The 23,609-nt window shown below is 35.0% G+C and overlaps 3 protein-coding genes across 4 annotated transcripts; 1 reads left to right on the top strand and 2 right to left on the bottom strand.

Moving 5' to 3' along the window:
- Window positions 1-565: 565 nt before the first annotated feature.
- On the bottom strand, window positions 566-3,658 carry LOC128217871 (E3 ubiquitin-protein ligase RNF181-like). The gene is made up of 6 exons (XM_052925312.1): window positions 3,496-3,658; window positions 2,820-2,870; window positions 2,312-2,397; window positions 1,743-1,858; window positions 1,166-1,240; window positions 566-1,005 (listed from the first exon to the last, which is right to left on the bottom strand). The coding sequence occupies exons 1-6, from the start codon at window positions 3,573-3,575 to the stop codon at window positions 946-948; spliced, it is 468 nt and encodes a 155-aa protein (XP_052781272.1). The 5' UTR covers window positions 3,576-3,658; the 3' UTR covers window positions 566-945.
- A 164-nt stretch (window positions 3,659-3,822) lies between these two features.
- LOC128218171 (biogenesis of lysosome-related organelles complex 1 subunit 2-like) lies at window positions 3,823-8,566 on the top strand. Its single transcript, XM_052925749.1, has 5 exons — window positions 3,823-3,884; window positions 5,213-5,317; window positions 5,616-5,735; window positions 7,117-7,221; window positions 7,846-8,566. The coding sequence occupies exons 1-5, from the start codon at window positions 3,848-3,850 to the stop codon at window positions 7,875-7,877; spliced, it is 399 nt and encodes a 132-aa protein (XP_052781709.1). The 5' UTR covers window positions 3,823-3,847; the 3' UTR covers window positions 7,878-8,566.
- Window positions 8,567-13,066: 4,500 nt separating this feature from the next.
- LOC128209809 (core histone macro-H2A.1-like) lies at window positions 13,067-23,400 on the bottom strand. 2 transcript variants are annotated; one of them, XM_052914043.1, is made up of 8 exons: window positions 23,145-23,400; window positions 22,036-22,142; window positions 21,605-21,853; window positions 21,042-21,140; window positions 19,200-19,290; window positions 18,850-18,939; window positions 18,285-18,459; window positions 13,067-17,246 (listed from the first exon to the last, which is right to left on the bottom strand). In XM_052914043.1, exons 1-8 carry the CDS (start codon window positions 23,314-23,316, stop codon window positions 17,084-17,086), a joined length of 1,146 nt encoding a protein of 381 aa, XP_052770003.1. In that variant the 5' UTR covers window positions 23,317-23,400; the 3' UTR covers window positions 13,067-17,083. The 2 variants fall into 2 exon arrangements, with proteins under 2 accessions (XP_052770003.1, XP_052769994.1); XM_052914034.1 differs by lacking the exon at window positions 18,285-18,459 and adding an exon at window positions 17,828-18,005.
- Between the last annotated feature and the right edge of the window lie 209 nt (window positions 23,401-23,609).

Here is a 23,609-nt window from a genome sequence, read left to right as displayed (position 1 = left end):
GTTTACATACTCAAAAAGTGGAACGTTTAAGTCCGCTGCAAGTAGATCGCGTAGTAATTTTATTAAGCAGTTAAACTTTATGACTTTACTCGTGGGAATATTAATTTTGTTTACAATAATTCACTTCACTGACAATCAATGTAAACTTAGATCAATAAATACAACTCTAAAACAATACATTTAATTAATGATATAATTCAAAAATTTACGAACTACTTCAACTGATGTACCGGCATACATCCGAGGTTGTTTTCGATAAAAATGGCCGAGGAGCTGCGAATGTGACCTTTGATGTGAGGGCATACATGCTTTGCGTCACATCCGTTCAAGTGATGCTGTACAACATTGCGGTTTTTAATCTGATTTGTTTTCAATTTGTATACAGTTACAGTAGATACGCAAATACTACTATTGAATCCCAATAAGCTTCTATAACCTTAAAGTGTGACCTCGATATGACCTTTGGGTTGAGATTACACATTTATATTAATATATGCGTGACACATTTTCCCATGCAGCTGCAAGATTCTGGGAAGAGTGAAATATGAAAAAGACAACGAAGGAGCTGAGACAAGTGTTTAATTTTGACTTGTACATAGTGAACAAGTTAGTACTCTGAAACCGGTATCAGCTTTCATTGGCCACAAGGATGACGTAGACAGTTGACATGACAGCTTGACTGCCATATAGGAACCATCTTCAAATACTGCTTTACAATTCAGTACAGTTTGATTCAAATCCGATTAAACGGACAAAATAAACGCTAAAAAAATGTATTAATGTATTCCAGTAAAGACGGGCGGGTGAACATTGCGAGTACTGTAATATCTATGCATCCACGGTACAAGCGTTATATGTCACAGTTGTACAGGTAGTAACCTGAGAAATTTATTTATAACTATAAAGTGTATGTATATAATGTATGTATATGTGCATGTATGTTCCTCATCCAAACATGGAGTTGTGAAGATTGTCTAGCTCAAATTCCCGCTGTTTTGCACGTGCCTGAAATTACAATTAAATGATAACTATCAACTGTACAGGTATACATATTAAGCATAACAGATACAATGGACATTTCCAATAAGATGTAGTACTAGTTTGTAACGGATGCTTCATTTGTCCATGTTGCAATTACATTGATGATAATACTGACTCGACTTACCTTCTGTTTTTTGAAGTTCTCGTAGTCTGGATCGTCTGTCGGCAGCTCATGTCGACACAGAGGACAAGAATTCACCTTCATACAGAAACAAGTAGTTTGAAATTGTCTTTAAATGGGCAAATGCATTACCTTCACCCATAATAACATGGTGTGTAACTTAAAAATGAATTATTAAAACTCCAATTCACCTTGCTTGTCCACCATCATATTATCAAAAAGTAATGTTCCTGGTATATTAAGCTGAACACTATTAAAAACCAAATATAATTGATACAATATTTGGAAACAGTCGAGAAATACAAGTTAGCCGAAACAAAGGTATGACAAAAGTCAACATATTTACATAACAACTCACAGTAACGTTCATGTCCATTTCTAAGTCTACCATGGGGAATAACTCGGATCACTTTCTTTAGAGCTCCAATTCTAGTTCCATAACAGTCATATGTGTCTTGTAAATGTGAACATATGTATCACAGGTTTATGTTAAAAGTTATATTATACACAGACCCGCCTGAAACAGAGGCTATGGCAATACAAAGACTTCTTGTCCAAACAAGAGTGCTGTTCATCTTACCTTTTGAAGCCAGGGGAGAATACAGGGGGAGTGGAAGCGGTGGCCGCACGGCAGCTCCTTGACCTCATCCTCCTCATCAAACAACCCGATACACACCGGACACTTTTTCTCCTCGGCTGGAAAACATGACTGGCATTTACGGCAAGAAATCAAATAGTAGGAATTTCATAGTGGAGAACATAGTTTTAAACACATTCAGAAACAGTGAAATACATGTATTCACCAAGAATTTCTTCCCCTTTTTATATATTTTTTTGTGAATGTGAAAAAGGTTCTAAGTGACATTAAATAAAGAAGAAGATAGAACCTTTTACCTTTCACCCCTCGCAGTATCTTCCTATCACCCATTGTGTAATTTTATTTGATTGGCCATTTTGTATGTCAAGCACTTCTATGAGAATTATGCTTGTTCTTCCAAAAGTCTAATTTGAAATACTGGCAAAAAAAACATCAACTATCAAAAACAGCATAATTTAAAATTTGGTATCACTATGTCAAACTCGTGAAATACACCAACTTTTCCACTAACACAACTACATGTAGTTACATGTACGGGTATGCTGCCTTACCTGCCTCTGATGGGGTGACGATACGTGTTGGCAACTCCTCCACAACCTTTTTAGATGCTGGTGGGACCTTGCCATCTCCAAACACTCTGAAAGGTATTGGGGATTTACTTGAATATCATGTAACAACAATCTATGAAAACTTATTTAACTGTTTAAGGTGATTTCTTTAAAGTAATGTGCGTATAAAACACATAAATATGAAATATATTATTGATTAAAAAACATTATGCAGATTATGAAGAAATTATTTGAAAATTATATGCAAAATGACATAAATGAATAACATTGTTTCAGTAAGGCCACTACTTTTATATAAAGGTGTCATATAATATTGATTATACATAACACATACTTTTTTTACTTTTTTTTATATATTTATATAATTAAATGAATGGGGTTTTATATGTTTATCTGTGTTACATTGTAAGTATGTATATATGTTGACATGCTATTTTTGTCATGTATTTGCGACATAAGTTTTGATGAAAATCAGTATAGCATAACTTACCTTCCATATTCAAGGTCCCATTCAGCAGCTAATCCACTATCAAGCAGCAGTCTGAAATTTAATATTAACAAAAGCTTCTTTAAAGTTATAAAGTTCAATCTAGTTTACATGACATATTTTTTCCAGGCAACTCTCGATTACAAATGTATTTCAGAGATGTTATTATAAAAAAAGTGTAAATAAGAAAGACATACCTATAAACATCCTCGGCACCCCAGAGTATCATAACTTGTATGATATCACATAGTTTATGATATGCTGGGGTGCCGAGGATGACCTATAAAATAATAGTTTGTTAACACCTTGTTATTTTTTTTTTTAAAGTTATTTCCAAGGTCTACACAAAATTACCTTTTGTATTCACATATTACCAGTAGAATACAACCTACATTTACAGCCAATGAAATTGCAGATAAGCTATCATTTAGTACTAAGTTTAATCATTAAGAATTTCAACATTTGTGGGTGTTTAAACGTCCACCCATTGCCACTCATCCGATACACACTCCTTGTGTCAGGTACTGTTTACATAAAAATAGGCAATATGTTAAGTATAATCTGGTAGTTGGATTAAATGTTTTTGGTCCCAGGTATAATCACCTGAGATATCTGATATAAATCATGATATTTGACAGATCTAACACTGGCAAGTTGGCTGAATAGTATAAACTGTAACCTGGCCATATGTAACAAGTGATCTGGTTGTTCTCCATCACGAAGAGGTTCACAGTCGTGTTCATCGAAGTAAGATGCCATTTTCAATCGATAAATCGAGTGAATTAGGCAATTGAGCGAGAGTCACTCTGACACTGACAGTGCATTTTCTACTTTCAGTTTGACGAAGGTCGCTTAAAACATTGACATATCAATATTCTATACAATGCTATCTACAAAACACATCAAAACCCTCAAACTTCATTTCTATTGTCAAATGTTTTCATTAAGATCATATATCAATTTGCAATACTCTCATTGATTATGTTATATGTTTTTATGATTTAATTTTTCTTTGATTGCAGCGGCAAAAAATGGCGGAAGAAGAAAACAGAACCCCGAACAGAACAGGTACCTGAAAGCATATAACATAATCAATGAGAGTATTGCAAATTGATATATGATCTTAATACCGCGAATCATGGTCTTTCGAGGATATTTTGAAAAATCACAGGCGGCAGTAGCTTTGACTATGGCCACACACCCTCCTTGATTTTTTTGGAAACAATCATCTACCACAAAACCCTAAATATAACCAAAATTTCACATTGTTTTCCCCGACACAACCTATTTTCGACCACAACCTGTTATCGACTGCCCCCATAAAAGTACTTCTATTTCGCGTCACTTCCGGTAAAAATTTGATTGTTAATGTACCAGTCAACCAGTCAATTGCAGCCACGTTCCCCCCCGGTCACGGTGTTTACCTGGGAAATGGGCCGTGGTTTTATCTTTCAGGTGGCCCCGCAGTGCCGGATGCATGCGGTGGTTTTGTCTTTGTGTCAAAAATAGCGGGGAATGGACCTCACCTAGGGTCCCTGGGGTGGGGGGGGGCATTTGGAGGGGATTTTACCAGCAGTTCATTTCCGCAGGGCGGATATTTTACCAGGGCTGGATCAAAAGTCAAAGTCCCCGCTATTCCCTGGACCTGGGGGGAGCCATGGTTACAATTGACTGGTGCATAACCATAACAGTAGAACTGTCAGAAAACTTCATTTGAAAAAAATGGGAATAGTGTTAAAAAAATTTGGATGAAAAATGTAAACAACAGACAGTTGAAACTGAAAAGTTCAAAGTAATTTTGTTAGGATGCAATTTTAATTGGCCATTCTTGTCATATTCTATTTGGTACTATCTATGTGTGTTGACAAACATCTGGAAGTTTGGCATTATAAAGCCAGTAAAGAAGTTTTCCAAACTGGATGGGAAACATGTTTTTCTCTCTTTCTTGCATTTCATAAGCTTTCAATTTACTGTAAAGTTGACATAGAAAATACAGTATTGTACACATTTCACCAAACAGCTCATGCAAACTTGTTTACTGACTTCATGATGCATATTAATTTTATGACGGGTTGAAAAAAGTATATCCTTAAAAGTCATCTCTGTTTTTGATTATTTATTTCATTTTGTAATCATTATTTACTCTCGTTTATATATATATATATGTATTATGCAGTGTAATGAAAAATTGAAAATTTGTAATTAAAGTATATAGTAAAATAAAAGATAAAGAAAGTGGCACCTTAGACATCTGGCATAGCTGAAATGGGGGTTGCCAGAGTGGTCTTTAAAGCAAAGCAAATTGAACCGAATTGCCTATCCAGTGAGAGAAAAAGATAAATCTGCCTTTATTCTATTCCCAATGAATGCTTAACCTTAAACTGTACTATATTCAGGTGAGCAGAAGCGAGATGTTCGTGACTCTGCACCACCGGATATTGTTGAACTGTGTCGTGAGACATTCAAGAAAACATCTGAATACCTTAAAGGAGAGTTAGATGGTAAGTTATCAGAATAACTGAAAGTATGGTAACACTTTGGGAGCTGACTCTACAAAAATATTGTTTATATTTTCGGTGTAACTGGTAAATGGTTGGAAGTTGAATATGAAATTTTTTGATTAACATTATTTCAAAGAATGTTCTACTTGCATATTTCATGCATTCTAATTTATATGTATTTTTTATTTTGTTCTACATTGTACTATTTGACTTGCACTATTGCAGTGTGGATAGTGTTTTTAGCATTCTGGTTTGACATGTTTCTTTCATTACCTATAAAAAAAATGATAATTTTCAGGGACGATTGAAGATTACAAGCTGTTAGAAACAATGAATAAAGTAACAGTGTCCAAGTATTCTGAGATGAAGAACACAGCTGGTGAAATTGGTGGAGCATTGCAAGAACTTAATGAGAAATGTGAGAGTCTTCATTTTTTGGGGTGGTGCATATATTGTGCAAATGTGAATATATGTGTGATGCATATTACTGAAAGGAAATCAAGCAGGTTTTAATAGTACCTGGTAGGATATACATGTACGCTTGTGCAAGTTTGCATACAACTTCTTTTAAATGTATGCAAACTGACATTGATCAAACAATGTGGAGAGCTATTTTTAACCAGGTTTTCAATGAGAACCATATTATTTTAAATGAAGAAAGTTGTTGGGCAGGCAGGTGGGCATGCGGACACACTGGCATTTACGGTAACCTTGGTTTTTGTCCAATATATTTAGTAAGGTCAGGATTGAGGGATAGTGTGGTCAAGGTCAATGTATAAAAACAGTAAAATAGTTTTCTCACCATTACTTTATTTAAAATTGATGGATAGTGAGGAAACCTGGTGTGTAGGTAGCTTATATGAAGAGTAAGCTTTTAAAGGGGGTCAAGGTAACTTAAAATAGAAAATGGTTTCTTACCAATTACTTCAGTTAGGATTGATGGTTAGTGAATAAACTTGGTGTATATATTGCTTATATGAAGAGCGAGCTTGTGATTGCTTTTGTCAGGGATGGTTCAAGGTAAAAGTTACTAGAAATAGACAAATGGTTTTAGCCCATGTATAGAAAGAATGTGTATGTTGCTTATGTGATTAGCTAGCATGGGGATTCCTTTTGATGTTGGGTAGGGTCAAGGCCACTGTAACTTTAAATGGACAAATGGTTTCTGTCCAATAAATTCAGTTCAGACTTATGAATAGTGATGAAACTTGATGTGTAGGTAGCCTAAGTAAAGAGCTACCTTGGTTTTGTGAAGGGGTGTGGTCAAGGTCAAGGTTTTTTAAAATAGAAAAGTGCTTTCCAAGCCATAACTTTATTCAGGATTGATGGTCAATGAAAATTTGGTGTGATGTAGCTTATGTGAAGAAATGGCTTGGGATTGCTTTTTAGGGGGGTGGAGTCAAGGTCAATGTCATTAAACTTTATAAAGGTTACAGTGAAACTAGACACATAAGATACTTAACTTCACTTAATTTTCAGTTATGTCTCTTTTTTCATAAAAGTAAAGAGAAAGATTGCTGCTTTTTTTTCAAACTCGTACAAGAAATGAATTGGCTATATTTTATAATTGGCCATATAAAAAACCTGGTTTTGTTGCATTATTTTTCAGACATACTCTGGCTTCAAACGTCCATAATGATAATGTTTTTATCTTTCTCCATACTTTTTAGATTATTTTGTTAATGCCATTAAGAATAAAAACACATATATAATTGTAATACTCTATTAACTTTGGGCATTAAACCTTGTTCAAATGCCAATTGGAGTGAAGCCTATACAGTTTTGTTTGTGTGTTTCAGATGAGAATCTGCTACCATTCCTTGAGCAGATTGATCATGTGGAGGACAGCGTTAACTCCCTGGAACAGGCAGCATACAGGCTTGATGCCTACTCCAAACGCTTAGGTAACCTCTCAAAAGATTTATTTGGTAGGGATTTTACCAGCAGCTCGTAATCGCAGAGCAGGGATTTTACCCACGCTTGGCTGGACCGAGCTAGTCCCCGCTATTCCCCGGTCCAAGGGGGCCATGGTTACAATTGACTGGTGCACAGTAGGTTCATGAACTGGCAGTATTGCTAATCATCCTACCCCAGTGTTTTAGATAAAGCAATTTTAGTTATTTTATGTAGTTAACATTACATTGCATACTTCCATCTTTGTTAGGGTTAAGAGCTATTTATCTGAAGTTCTCCAAAACGTACAAACACCTCACCTGAAATCAGTGTGTTGAGGATATCATTTTTTTACATTTCTCTGGCTCATCTGGGTGCTTTTAACGTAGGCCTAAATGTATCTTCTCAATGTTGTTCAGTATTTAAGAAACATGAGTATGCACACTATTAAGCTGTGCTAATACCTGCTGTATGCTTTGCAGAACTAATTCATAAGAGTTTGAACAATTATTTCTATGGAATAAAAACGTTCAAAGATGTTGTGAAATAAATTGTTTTATGTTACAACTGATAGAAATAATTATAAAATTATCTAAAGAGAAACATTCTCAAACTGTGCCTATCTTCTATTTCAGAGGCCAAGTTCAAGGCTTTGGAGAGGAGATGAGCTTAGTGTTGTTATGGTGTAACATACAGGGACCAGCAGTTTCATTTGAGGGCAGTGCAATGGATTGTGTGATTGACATCAATTAGTTCCTTGAACACCATTTTTTGAGCATTGTTATTTTTGCAAGAAAGAATCATTGCAGTTTTGGGAGTGGGGGACATTTATGTACAAAATGTACATGTGTGATTGAGACACAGTTTATGTAATCTTATATTATGTTAAGCATTATGAAATCTTGGTTGATGAAATATGGTATCTTTTTTGTTGAGCACCTTTGGCATTTAAATGATTAGTCGACAACCTGCTCATACCTTTTTGTGGCTGTCTGCTTATTACTGTAGAAGTTAACAGTGGTTTGTCCGTACATGTTCATTTAGTCTGAAGTTAAGTGTTATTTTGAAAGACCCAATATATTTTGAACATGTACTTTAACTGTAATTACCAATCATGTTAAATAATGATGTATTTTGTAAATATTTATGTTTCGTAATTTTTACAATTTCATAGTGCCATTAAAGCAAACACCCATGTTTTAAACAGAGGAGAGATTGTTATGTAAAACTGCATGTATCATTTAATTAACATGTAATTACTGATTTGAGAAGCTTTTTAAGGAGGCTTTGCACCATGTTTATAAATATATATTTTCTGTGATAAAGTATGGGTTAACTATTAAAAAAGTTATAAAAAAACAGGTGTGTTGTACTTTACTTTTCTTCTATATATAAATGATTGTCTGAGCAATAAAATAGCTTATCAAACATTTGAACACATGATGATAATGGATTGTGTTGGTCGTAAAATGTTTTATATCATCATTTCTCACAGTAAATATTAATAGTAGTTCTATTTGGTCCAAAATGAAACTAGAACACAAGTTTCATAAGTCACAACTTGCATTATACTATTAATGACCTCACCATCAGAAAATAATGTCATTTTATAGCTTAATTATTTTTATATATAACTTGCGTATTAACTTGGAGACACAAAAAATGAATATCATGTGCTTTTTAGCGACATATTATGTAAATTTTGAAATTAGTATCACTAATGTAAATAGAGTATCATGTTTGTGGTTATTCAATACAAAAAATATTGGACTTCCTGAACTAAACTCAAAAACAAAACCTTGCTTTCACTTGGCACTGTGGGGCCACCTGGAAGGTAAGAACACAGCCCATTTCCCCTGCCATCCCTGGTATACCCATGGACCTGGGGCCGTGGTTACAATTGACTGGTGCATGAGGGTGAGCTATTCTGATAGGAAAAAGGAAAACTCAGAAACTACTGGCAAGATTTCAAAATATTTTCACAGAAATATTCTCTGGTCAAATTCCTCCAAGCCAATATTGTATGTTCAAAACCTTGCTGACAGGGGGTGAGGCTAGTTTTTACTATATAACTGTATGGAAAACTTAAAAAAGCTTTTCCTCAGAATCCACTGGCCAGATTTCAAAACAATTAAAATAATGTTCCTAAGGTGGCCTTTTATCAGATTCCTTCAAACCATTTTGGTTTAATTGAAACTGCAGAAATGGGGGCGGGGCTAGTTTTCACTTTCCCTTTATAACATAATTGTACATGTATTTGTTATAAGTTGCACTAGTAAGAAAGACAACTCCCTTTGGAAGAGTCAGTTGGTTTATCAGGCAAAATCTTTCTTTGAAAATCTTAGACCTTTGATATTTGGATGGTAGCATTATGTAGTGGTTATGCATCTTAATTGTTCAAATTATGCCTCTGGGGTAAAAACTTGTCGTGCCCTAGGGTAAAAACTGGTCGTGCCCCAGGGGTTTAAAGTTTTCAATTTACTTGTCTAGTAAATTCTTTGAAAATCTTTTTCTCGGAACTTGCAAGGTGCAGACCCTTTATATTTGGTATGTAGCTTACCAAGATTGTTAAAATTATGAACCTGGGGTAAAAACTTGCCCCTCCCAAGAAGTCCTAGGTATTGGTATATACTTGTATTGTAAAATCTTCTCTGAAATCACAAGGCCCAGACCCTTGATATGTGATGTGCAGCCTCACATCGGGTAATTACTACCTTCACCCAAAGAACCCAATGGCAGCCTAGGCAATAATGACTGCCTCAGCAACCAATGACTCCCTTATCAACCATCTAGTTACTTAGCAACCAATGATTCTATTAGCAACAAATAAATCCTTAGCAGCAACTTTTTTCCTTAGCCACCAACATCATCCTTAGCAACCACTGATTTCCTTTGCCACCAATGACTTCCTTATCAACTACTTACTTATTTAGCAATCAATGATTTGCTAAGCAACTACTCACTTACTCAGCAACCAATGACCTCATTGGCTACCATTCACTTACTTGGTGAACACTTTTTAAGCAACCACTTGCTCCTTTAGCAACTACCTACATCCATAGCAACCAATAATTCCTTAGCAACCAATGAATTCCTTAGTAACCAATGACTTCCTTAGTTACAAATGACAACCTTTGCAATTTTTTCAAACCTGAGCAACCAATGACTTTCTTAGCACTTTTGCTTCCATTGCCTTCGGTTCTGTTTCTCCGTAGGAACAACCAGCTGACAATGGTTTGACTTCCTTTGGAACACTATTAATTTCTCTTTTAAAAGACCAACCTCCTTATCAAGGATAAAATTACTCGTGAACCACTTACTACTTAAACAAGCTGTAACATGTTGGTCTTCAATCAGGTGAGCGATAAAGGGGGTTCTTGGCCCTCGAATGTGACATTGACCTACGAACAAGTTCAGTACATGAAAAGTTGATCTTGCCTTTACGTGTCAAATACATATGGCAAGTTTTTTTAAATTGCCTCTGAACATAAAAAAATACCACCCATACTTGACAACCTACACTGTTATGTCCTTATATTCAGAATTCCCTTGTGAATAAACACTTAGTGTATCTTTCACCTTAGAGGTAGGGACATTGGTCTTGCACACGACACGTCGTCTTCGTATGTGGAACACATGTAGCAAGTGATTTTAAAATCTGTCCATACAAGGGACAGTAACAGCTCGGACACGACAACCTATACTCTATGTCCTTATATGCAGCACTCCATTGTGAATAAACACTAAGTGGGACTTTGACCTTTGAGGCAGGGACACGGGTCTTGCACGCGACACGTCGTCTTGGTATGTGGAACACATGTGGAAAGTTATTTTAAAATCTTTCCATACAATGGAAAGTTACAGCCCGGACACGACAACCTATACTCTATGTCCTTATATGCAGCACTCCATTGTGAATAAACACTAAGTGTGACCTTGACCTTTGAGGCAGGGACACGGGTCTTGCACGCAACACGTCGTCTTGGTATGTGGGGGCAAGTTATTTTAAAATCTGTCCATACAAGAGAAAGTTACAGCCCGGACACGATAACCTATACTCTATGTCCTTATATGCAGCACTCCATTGTGAATAAACACTAAGTGTGACCTTGACCTTTGAGGTAGGGACACGGGTCTTGCACGCGACACGTCGTCTTGGTATGCCGAACACATGTGGCAAGTTATTTTAAAATCTTTCCATACAAGAGAAAGTTACAGCTCGTACACGACAACCTATACTCTATGTCCTTATATGCAGCACTCCATTGTGAATAAACACTATGTGTGACCTTGACCTTTGAGGCAGGGACACAGGTCTTGCACACGACTCGTCTTTAAAATCTGTCCATACAAGAGAAAGTTACAGCCCGGACATGACAACCTATACTCTATGTCCTAATATGCAGCACTCCATTGTGAATAAACACTAAGTGTGACCTTGACCTTTGAGGTAGGGACACGGGTCTTGCACGAGACACGTCGTCTTGGTATGTGAAACACATGTGGCAAGTTATTTTAAAATCTGTCCATACAAGGGAAAGTTACAGCCCGGACACGACAACCTATACTCTGTGTCCTTATATGCAGCACTCCATTGTGAATAAACACTAAGTGTGACCTTGACCTTTGAGGTAGGGACACGGGTCTTGCACGCAACACGTCGTCTTGGTATGTGGTACACATGTGGCAATTTATTTTAAAATCTGTCCATACAAGAGAACGTTACAGCCCGGACACGACAACCTATACTCTATGTCCTTATATGCAGCACTCCATTGTGAATAAACACTAAGTGTGACCTTGACCTTTGAGGTAGGGACACGAGTCTTGCACGCCACACGCCGTCTTGGTATGTGAAACACATGTGGCAAGTTATTTTAAAATCTGTTCATACAAGGGAAAGTTACAGAGCCGGACGGACGGACGGTGCGATTTTAATATGCACACCTTCGGGGGCATAAAAAACTAAGTGCATATAGTATGAAATAACATTTCCTAATGTAAAGTAGATGCAAAATACACCTGCAGGTATGGAAAGGAATTTAAAAGGCCATCATTCAATAAAATTGTAAAGGCAAATTATATCAAATGATTAAATATTCATCATTCTAGTAACTGTTAATTCTTTCTCTGCTTCTTAGGTTGAACTAATAGTTGGTCTTAATAAACAGCTTTGTCAATTACAAGCAAGAATCATCCCATTTTACCATAAACATCAGCACAGATTAAACTTGAAGAGTAGTGTTAAGTTACTTCATGTGAACATGGTGTTGCATAAGAGTCAAGCAAATTGATTAATATGTTTAATTGTATGTGCATTCCTTTCTGTTTCTCAACCCAAACATGGATTTCATCGCTTTTCCAGCTTGGTGCTATTTCAAAATGAGCAACCACTACTTAATACAAAACCATGGTAGTTGAAATTGTCTACTATTCCAATTTCCCTCCGCTGTATATCCACACATTGTTTAAAATTAGTAGCTGTACTCATTTTCAACTTGGTGGAAATTTGTAATTTTTTACCATGATTATTTGTCATACTCTCTACTTTTCATTAGTTATTCATATGCATATATTGTATACACCATGTTCTTGCTTATTTGCATATTTTTGGTGTACAAACTTTATTAGTTGTCTTTAAGTTCAACTTAGAATAAAGGCAATTTTCTACTTAGTTGAAAATTGTCACTCAGATGCTTTATGAATGAGCAACGTTTGTGAATGGGGCCCATTTCAGGAAGAGAAACACCAAATATACATGGGTAGCATGATCTTTTGAAATTCTCGTCTATGCAAAGTTCATCATCTTGGGACCAAAAGGAATTTTTCAAAATGATCAAGCAAGACATATTATCTTTCATGTTTATTTCTAAGAAAACGAGAATGTCTAAAACTCACTTAAAATGGCAGTAAGATGAATGTAAGTACATGTACATATGGTCGAAATGTACATAATTGAAAATATGAAATTTTGTAGAATAATGCAAAATACACATGAAATGAACTAAAGCAGATTTTGATCGAAAATAAAATGTGTTCATAATTGGTTTGTATTAGTTATTTGTAGTTCTAATATCATTACAAGCTCTACACTGGAGATAAGTCTCTCATATCCTCTAGTTCTTAATAAGCACACACACACAAAACACAAGCAATTAGTATAAGCAGTATAAACTTATCAAATACAAATATAAAAAGTATTAATAAGTTTTAAATACTACAGAAGTAAGTGAGAAAATGATACCATTTTGTCTGAAAAAAAGGATAGTTTTTCTTAAAAATGCACTAAGTTTGACTATTCAATAATAAATACTTAAAATCATAGCGAGCAAACACATACCAGATAAAAGTGATTGGCCTCATCTTAATTTTTGACATTAACCATGTACTTAGCTGTACAATGATCTTACAATATTGCATACACACATATATATCTCTCTTAAGACCTTCCCAAGGGATTTTGTTCAGGAAAAACGGAATTTTTAGCATGTCTAATAAACTAGCTAATATCTGCCATTTTTAAAACACTTACCAGGGGACTTCACTCAGAAAACCAGGGCATCTTGCCCTCAACTAGGGGGATTTTCATATATCATATATTAATCATCATAAAAGCGCTGTGTTGAGCATATATGCTGTAAGTCATGTATTGAACACAACAATCTAGCCAACATTTTTCCCAATCACACACAAACAAAAACATAATTCGGGGGGATGATTTCCCCGTCAGGAGACTGGGGGATTGATTGAAATTCTAAGGGATATTTCTCCTTGCCAGGGGATATGGCATGTATGCTATTGTTACATGGCCTTTAAAAAGATCCTACAATGAAGGCATAATAAACCTAACCTTAATATGTAAATGCCACTTAGATTATGCTTGTAAAATAACATGAGTATCATCACAACAACTTAAAAGTGAGGGCAGAATACATACAAACAACAGCTTCTAAAAAACAAATTAGCATATTTAAACATTCTAAAAGTTGTATAATACATTAAAACACTTAAAAAGTTGTGTAATAACTATTCAATACAATTCAACAAGCTTAATTAACTACATAGTGTAGTCTGTCCAAACATAAGCATAAACTAATGGAGTAAAGGAATTTGATCATAAGTTCTGATAAAAATAAATCAGTAGCGTGATAAATTAAACTGTAAGAGACTTATGTGAACCCTTATGCTTCCAGTAGAATGTTTGAAGTAGAGATGTATTTTACAGGTATATGTATGTGTATACTACTGTTTGTGCGCTACTGGGTAGGTGTGCATTATACAAGTATAATGACTTTTAAACTCAACTGCAACATGTATACATTTGTAGCTATGTGTAAAAGTTCCTGTACACGTAGTGTTTTGAAACGCCTCTTTATGTTTTGAATATTGCAGTTCTACAAAACATGTAAAATGTAAATAATCTACAGCATACTGAGTAAATCTTAAAACAACACAATTCTAAAACAGATACTTAATATAAATTATACCAAAATAGGCATATTACCGGGTAATCTAAAGTGGATGTAAACACACTACATGTATATATATTATAATCAATTAAGAATACTGCAGGAATATTCATAAAATATATGAAAAATATAACAAGTTCCATCATATGTACATTACATTTAAATACCGTTAATCCAATGTTGTCAGGACTCAGATTTTAAGTTTGTATTAGCAATATTTTGAATTAACATTTTAGTGACTGACAGATTTCGCATATTATTAGTGACGAAAAGATTGCAATGTCGGCTACACCTTACCAACATGTTGCATTTTGTCCAGGTGATCATTCAGTATACATGTTTGTTGAATTCTTGTTTAATAAATGACAAATAATTTCTTATTATACATTTTAATTAAATAAGATATTACGCATGCAAAATACATGACAGCACATGCATGCATGCATCTGTAACATTGCAGTTACCAATCCAGATTTCCCATGGGGTCCATGCACTCTTCCGGATTGTTAAGCAGAGGGTTAATTGAGTAATGTGGCCACCAAATTTGTTGATAACGACATTTTAAATAAAATACAGAATGTGTAAAACAGCCATTTCATAAAAACTACGCTGCCCAAAATAAATCGCTCATGATCTGACATTGATGCTTCTTACATATGCGTGCTCGATGTCATTCTTTAACAAGTGCTAATTGTGCTTCATTATCACATCGAGCCAATAACTGCATGTTATCGAAGTATTGTGTGAAATCTATGAGATGACCAAGTTTGAAAAATGGATTGAAAAAAATAGGTGTGATATACCGAATCCGGACCCTAATTTCGACTTCGTAATAATGCTAATTTTGAAATAGCGATTTCGGTTTACTGATATGAATTTTAATTAAGCAAAGAAGAAATAAATTGGGACCAAAAAATAAAAAGTGATAATTGCAAAAACACAGTGTTTGGATTAACGGTGTTTAAATGTATCTGTACTGCATTGAAAGCTGGCCCCAATTTCTTTGACAATCTGGAGTCCCTATAACAGAACCGGGCTAGGGCTCACTATATTTGTTTTGAAATAAAATTTTGTTTTGGTATAAATTTTCCTATTTAAAGAGACTTTTAAACATAAATGCCCGTGGTGTGTTAAAGATAATCATGATTGATTGTGTTTTGGTTTAAAAAATCAAGTTTAAGCAAGTTATTTGGCTATTAAAAATAGAACATGACACTTATATTGGTTACACTGAAGATATTTCTAGGAACTGTTGCCTGAATTTTATTGAGTGTGTAAAAATATAAATGTAACTGCTAGATAAAACTGCCGCTAGGCCTGTATTTGGTAACTTTTTGTTCATACAAAACAGAAAATGATTTTCTGTATTCTTTTATGTAGATATACAGAGTCATTTAGTGGATTATTGTAAAGAATTGAACAATTTAAAGGATTAAATATTCTAAAGAATGATACACATGTATTGCTAGACAATGACGTGTTGGAAATAAGACATAAATCTATAATGACGACATTGCATTGTAACCTGCAGCCCTTGTGTATACATGATTGTGAGATCTTCAGCAACATGATGCATAATTCCATATCAATAGGGGACAGCCACATCATGGTCAGTGGAAATGATTTTGGTTAAAAAGGGAAATGGATGAAGACTATATTCCTTCACTATATCAATGTTCTTTTGGTATAATTATGATGTGCAAAAAAAATAACATTTGAAATGCAATGATATTTTATTATACATATGGGTCCATAATTGATATATGGGTTAAATATTGATATATTTTCATTACCCTTTTGAGTTAAATACCAAAATGTTTTTCAAATGTATTTCTGACATTAATATCTCTAGTAAATTTCTGATAAATATAAATTTAAGAAGATTAAGTAACTCAAGGTCATGAGACTCTCATATTCCCTGATACACAAACCAAACAAAAAATAAAATTATAAGACTAGTGTTACCTATAAGGGCTTATTTGCCAATCGAGTGTTAATAATGATAGTATCAGCCGTGATAAAAATCTGATGTTTAAAGAAATATTTTTAAATAAGATTGCACCAGCTATCAAAACACCACAGAAATGTTCATAAACTTAACTGATCACAGATTGACTATAACAACAATAGATACTGTTAACAAACACAATGTAACCATTGTCTATCACAACATCTCAAAACAAAACCAAGATACACTTTAACAATACAGATAGCATCTATCAACATCTTGTTATCATAAATATACCTGTATCTGTCTCTGTCATTATTTATCAACTAAACACATTGTGCAAGAGTATCTAACACAAATCTGACAAGCTACTGAGATGGTGAAGTGACGGGTAGAGCAATACACGGGGAGAAAGGACTGTAATCTGTGAGATGAATCGAATGACATTGAGTATGTTCATGCATCGAGGCGTTGTAGCTCTGTTGTGTATACAGTAACGCTCTCAACGTCATAGAGGACGAAGTATACCTGTTTGATAGAACTCGCCATGCTGCCAGAGAAATAGTTGCTAATGGATCGCAGGATGAGCTGGGCTGCAGTCTGTTTGGGGAAACCAGCACTGAAATCATACAGTACCCAATAACCCAATATCATAAGCTAATAGACACGCATAATGATACGCTCATTGCTAAGTATTAATATGGTCAGATGAATACCCTAAGTCTCTTTAAATAAGTGATTTAAAGTGAATAATGTACATGTGTATGCTATATGTTGTCAATAGTGTATAATAATATCAATTTTATATATAAAGCACATCAATTAACTTCAATATCATACACAGAAATCTGATAGATTGTATGAAAAATAACTAGAGGTTTACATACGTCACATGACATTCACTGATCCAGCATAGATACAAAATCAAACATGAGACAGCATGCTTATGATGGAAAAGTGCAAGGCAGCAGGGTTTCAATGATTTTATAAAGCATAGGCAGCAGAATCGTTGTCAGGGGAAGGCTGTTTAGTAAAATAATTAATTTTCAGAAAAATCAGAGCCCTTACTTATTATAATGTCACTGATTACAGGTAAGTTAATGCACATTTTCAAATATTGACAACCATGATTATATCCATTTGTTTCAGGTGAATGAACATGCTGCATTTAACTAAAGATCTGAGAGAACCAGCACCTACCGGCCACTTCCAATAGATGGAAGAGCTACGCTCCTAAGGTCATGCTTGTCTGCTAATGTCAGTATATTTTTCACAGTCTTATCTAAAAGCTCTTGTGGGTTCGTAGCACTCCACTGTGGACTATTACAGTGTATCACATACTTGGCTGGGAGGAAATTACGCCCAGGACAGATTGCCACTGATCACATGAAATAAAGCAAGGAGGGAGATGATTATGAGATATGCCTTCAAGAAAAAGATGATGATGTAACTGAATAGCCAGCAGCACTTTTCATCGAAATTGGAAGCCTAAAGACAGCATGAAAAATGTTCATGCTTACCAAAACACACTATACATGTTATCTATAGTATGACTTGGTATAAAATGTGTACACAGGCTAAAAGTGCATTTCTTTGAAAATGCACTGCTGGCCATTATCTGTATATATGTACCAATCACCTTCACATCTACACTTACTTCCCACTGCTTATAGATGGCAGGGCTACAGACTTGAGATTTTTCTCCTCTGCCAGTTTAAGAACATTTTTAACAGCTGTGTCAAGCGCCTGCTGACAATTGGTAGATCCCCAGCCCGGGCTGTTTACATGGATTACAAACTTAGCTGCAAAATTTTTTCCAGGACATATGGCAGCTGAAATATTTATTAAAAGTATTCTTGGGACATTTTATAAAAAGAAAACATTTCTATATATACTATTCATAAAATGTACGGGTACTTACAGAGACACACTAGGCCAAATTTTTGGCCTAGTAATGGCTTTGAATCATATTGACACAACAGTAAATATTTAAAATCCTTAAAAAACAGTTTATATATTTGTAACTTATTCATTATCAGTCTTCAATTACATGGCTTAGTCTATCCTATTAATGTGAACAGTCAATAAAGTAATTCAAACATATTTAAATCATTTAAACATTCTTATAGCCTTATATATACTTTTACAAAAGTTGAACCATATCTAAATGAAATGAAAACACTCCGGACCTACCCAACCAGCGACATGTGAGCATATCGTACCTTCAGAGACATCAAGGCTGCCGTGAGATGACTGTAGAGCCTTGATCTCGTCCTGGAACTCATTCCCACCAGCTTTCTTTAGTGCAGACCCTGACATACAATTCAGTAGTAAATATGAACTGATAGTCTTGATTAAACTGATAGTCTTGATTTACTTTTTCTATTTAACCACTTTGTCGGACTTTCATATAGTTACCGTAATCAACTTTTGTAGTGCATCACTATGGCTATAGACATACAGTAAACTATTTTTGTTATGAGTTCTGCACATAATCACTGTTTAGGTTTCCTCTTTTGAAAAACCATAATAGAAACAACTTAAATAGAATAACATTGAAGTTTAACCTTACCCACTTCACCACCCATGTAGAAGTTGCTGCTTGTGGGATGAACGATGGCATCAGCTGTAACCTTCACAATGTCACCCTGCAGGACTGTTAACTGCAAACAACAGCGTATGTGAACACTTTAAATATATGACAAAAACACATATTTGACTACGCTTGTACTGGCTAATTACATAAATGTTCTTTTGTTGTTAAAATATCAGATTAAAGGAGAGTGTCACAGGGCAAATACCAGTACCAACACTCCTCTGTTTGTGTGTTTTCTTTTCATTTACTCAGCAAGCAAAAAAATTACTATTGATAATCAGTTTATGAAACCGATCAATGATCGATTATTAATCGATTTAATTATTATTTGATTATCTTTCCTCATCATATTTAAGGCAAACAGATACAGTGCATTTTAAGCACCATTGTTCTCTTACAATATTGTTTGCAGATTTCTTTATATAAATTACATTTTTTGTTCAGAAAGCAAAAATCTTTTAATGTTTACAAGTTACTATTACAGAACATCAGACCACAGGCTCTAATTATTGTCTTACATTTAATATTGTATACATGTGTAAAATAAACACAAAGAAAGATAACAATTTCTTGTTAATAATTAGTCAGTAACAAGTATAACAAGCAGTTCAATATTCTATGTGTTTTACAAGAACAGTTTCTGTTTTACAGGAACAATTTCTTTCAGAAAACTGAGAAAACTAAATTCTTACATGGTTATATATATAGAAGTTAACGGTAACATGTTTTAAAATTCATTTTTAAACCACAAACATGAGAACTTGAGAACCAATCCTTTAGCAGTTAAATTACAAAGAAAATTTGTAATAAGGTACTGTAGTGACTTATTGACTTGATAAGAATATAAGTACATAACTTAACACAGTAACACCTTAACATTTCAACATAAACTAGCATTAACCAGAAATAAGTAAATTAGTTGGTAGCGGTTATGTCCCTTGTTTCTATAATCGAGTGTTCAAATTTCACTATCGATTGTCGTCGACGTAGGCCTTTCCGATCAATTGTCGATTATAGTCGATCATCGGCACAACACTATTATAATGTATGGCTTTTAAACTAGTCTTCTATGCTCAAAACACTTTGTGTAATGCATATATTTGGCAAAGGCCATGCTCGTTAATTTTCTTTCAGTGATTGACAAAAAAATGGTTTTGGTAAAAGATTTGTAACAATCTATGTTTTAAAACACAATTGAAAAATATAAACACTGGAAATGGTTTAAAGCAATACAGTCAAACCTGGCTGAATGGTCACCTGCTTTAAAAGACCACATACCTTATCGGGCCACTCCAAATTCCCCTCTACATTTTTACAATATAAAGTTCATGCATTAAGTGACCAATTGTCTAACACGGCGGCATTCACTTATTTTTGATGCCTTAAGCCATATAAACACTTATTAGTGGCCACTTATCCCTTGTCATTGACACTTCTGGTGATAATTTTTTTCAATACTCAGCTTTTATTGCATACTGAATATTAAGAAAGAATGACGGCTTCAGATATTTCCGTCATCCAATGAAAATGCATATAACATCAAACGATTGCCATGCACGTTAACTCATGGAGAAACGACACGATTAATGAAGAAACTTGAATAAACAATATAAAATACGAAGTTAATTATCAGATTGCGACAAATTCACGGTTTTCTTTGTCACTTGAAGGAATGTAACGGGTTACGATTTGTATTCATTTTTTTAAGAACGAAATTGGACTAAGTGGCCACCTGTCCTAAGAAGCCACTTTGACCTTTTCCCAAAGGTGGCCACTAAATACAGGTTTGATTGTATAACTATTTCTTCAACCTTGTACCTTTTGTCCGAGGAAGAGTTTCCTCTCTGACAAGATGGTGAAGCCACCAGCAACAGTGCCCTTCCCTACTGGAGAGCCACCATCTGTGCCATCAGCTATCTGAAAGACAAACTTACAATATATTTTCAGTATCATACATAACATATACCATCAGTTTATTCAATGTCTTCAATGAAAAATTTAGTGTCTTATATTTGAATAAATCATAAGCCTGCATTTAGGCATTATAACACTCATTGAAAACACTTCCATTTCACTAAACAGTCCAAGTCCATTTTTTTTTTCAAAAATAATAAAATTTCTGTTTTTATGATGGAAATATGTTAAAAGACCGATTCAATTGCAGATGTTAATATTAGACATGTTTCAGTCTCAAATGTGTTTGGTTTGGTGATATAATTTTTGTATTTCGGATACAGGATATGTCTTATGTTCATTATCTCAAAATATTTGCCCGACGACTTCAACATAACGAGTTTTGACTGTAACTATATTCGTTTTTACCAATCCTGAAAAAAGCTTAGCTTTAAAGGTATATTTACTTTTAAATTGTAATTACTTACTGCTTTTGCCTTAGCAGTTTTTTTCTGAGCAGGCTTTTTAGAGGCTGCTGGCTTTGTCTTGACAGCTGCTGCTAATGCTGCCTTTCCCTTGGGCTTGATTAAAGTGCTGGTTTTGGGGGATGGTGTAGATGTAGCTTTGAGGGCGGGTTTGATCAGGGGAACAACTTTTCCACCTTTCTTACGGACAAGAAGCTCGGGATGAATTCTTGGTATAACACCACCTGAGGCTATGGTCACATGTTTCAGGAGCTGAAAATCATAATAGTCAGTGAACATGAACTTGCTTCACCATTGATTACATACAAAAATATATTATAAAAAGTTCAACTGTTGATATATTGATTTATTAAAAATTACATTTTTGACCAAAAATCTCCAAAGAAATATTTTTTTATTACCAAACATCTTTGGCATTCATATATAAAACAAACCTGGTGGAGTTCTTCATCATTAGCCACAGCAAGAAGAATATGTCTAGGTGTAACTCGTGTTTTCTTGTTGTCACGAGCAGCATTACCAGCTAACTCAAGAATCTCAGCTGTTTAAAAGAGAAACATATACATGTACATATTATATCATGACAACAACTTTTAATAAATAAAATGTGAACCAACTTCATTCTTTTTATAGAAGAACAATCATAAAGATATTATAAAAGAAACAAAAGAAAATCTGAAACACTCCTGCTTCACCCCCCAAAACTTTAGCTTAAGAACTCCCATTACCAATGTGCATCCCTGGAACACTAAAAATCATATCTGGAGAAAAAAACAAATAGTGGGACCCTATCAAATCACCTGAATTGTCAACCATTATGGTTCAGAAACCAACAGCTGAAAACTGCAACCTTTTCAATTATTATCGAAGCATTTTGGTAAGTTTTGTTTCTTCATAATAACCAGTCAATTGTGACCATGGCATCCCAGGTCAGGGGAATAGCGGGACTCTGACTTTCAGTCCAGCCAATCCCAGGTAAAATCTCCGCCCTGCGGGGACAAACTGCTGGTAAAATCCCTGCCAAATGCCCCCACAACCTGGGGACATTCTAGGTAAGGCCCATTCCCCACTATTATTACAGCGCAAAAACAAAACCACCGCATTCACTTGACACTGCGGGGCCACCTGGAAGGTAAAAACACAGACCATTTCCCCCCGTTGTCCCCAGTATACCCCCGGACTAAGGGGTCGCCCGCAGTGCCTGTGAATGCGGTGGTTTTGTCTTTGCTTTAAATATAGCGGGGAATGGGCCTTACTTAGGGTCCCTGGGGTGTGGGGGCATTTGGCTGGGATTTTACCATCTGTTCTTCCCTGCAGTACGGGGTTGGCTTGACTGAAAGTCAAAGTCCTCCCTATTCTTCGGACCTGGGGGAGGCTGTGGTTACAATTGACTGGTGCATAAGTTTCGTACACATTATTGCAAGGTCAGCATTTTTTTTTTAGAAATCACTGATTTTTTTTAATAGCTGATCAGAGCTGTCAATGATATAAAACAAAACTTTATAAATTGCACAAAATATTACAAGACTTCAAACCTTGCTACCTGTCAAATACTCGATAACCGCTGCCATGTAAACAGGAGCACCTGAACCAATTCGAAAATGATGTGTATCTCTCTTCAGGTATCTTTGCATTCTCGCTACTGGAAATAGCACACCGGACCGTGCAGATTTTGACAAAACCTTTGCCTTTTTCTTTCCACCTCTTCCCGACATGGTTGCAGATGCTTTGCAATCCCTAGCAAATACTTTTGACAGGCGTAGACAGGAATAAGTGTATTGAAATGTCAACAGTTTTCAATCCGGATGTGACGTAGTTATTCGGCAAAGCTCGTGCCTATATAACGCTACCCTATAGTATTCAGCGGTAAAGAATATTAACTCTAAAAATGTTTTTTTGCGCAAACAACTTGTTAAAGGACAAATGTGATCATAAAGTTGCAATTTGCCAAAAATAACGCGATATCAGCGAACGTCAACAAATTACAAATAACCTGAATATAAATATC

The sequence above is a fragment of the Mya arenaria genome, chromosome 2 (assembly GCF_026914265.1).
Source record: "Mya arenaria isolate MELC-2E11 chromosome 2, ASM2691426v1".
Lineage (NCBI taxonomy): Eukaryota > Metazoa > Mollusca > Bivalvia > Myida > Myidae > Mya > Mya arenaria.
This window is presented reverse-complemented; position numbering and strand designations above follow the sequence as displayed.

Bases quoted from the DNA above. Each gene is read 5' to 3' on its own strand.
- LOC128217871 (XM_052925312.1), bottom strand. From the start codon at position 3,575: ATGGCATCTTACTTCGATGAACACGACTGTGAACCTCTTCGTGATGGA. The intron at 2,871-3,495 runs GTTACAGTTTAT...ATTAAATTTCAG, and splicing joins CACTTGTTACATATGGCCAG to ACTGCTGCTTGATAGTGGAT. The intron at 1,859-2,311 runs GTAAGGCAGCAT...CATGTTTTCCAG, and splicing joins CGTCACCCCATCAGAGGCAG to CCGAGGAGAAAAAGTGTCCG.
- LOC128218171 (XM_052925749.1), top strand. From the start codon at position 3,848: ATGGCGGAAGAAGAAAACAGAACCCCGAACAGAACAG. The intron at 3,885-5,212 runs GTACCTGAAAGC...TACTATATTCAG, and splicing joins CAGAACCCCGAACAGAACAG to GTGAGCAGAAGCGAGATGTT. The intron at 7,222-7,845 runs GTAACCTCTCAA...CTTCTATTTCAG, and splicing joins TGCCTACTCCAAACGCTTAG to AGGCCAAGTTCAAGGCTTTG.
- LOC128209809 (XM_052914034.1), bottom strand. From the start codon at position 23,316: ATGTCGGGAAGAGGTGGAAAGAAAAAGGCAAAGGTTTTGTCAAAATCT. The intron at 21,141-21,604 runs GTAAGTAATTAC...TTTGTCTTTCAG, and splicing joins AAACTGCTAAGGCAAAAGCA to ATAGCTGATGGCACAGATGG. The intron at 17,247-17,827 runs GTAGGTGCTGGT...GTATGATTTCAG, and splicing joins CCATCTATTGGAAGTGGCCG to TGCTGGTTTCCCCAAACAGA.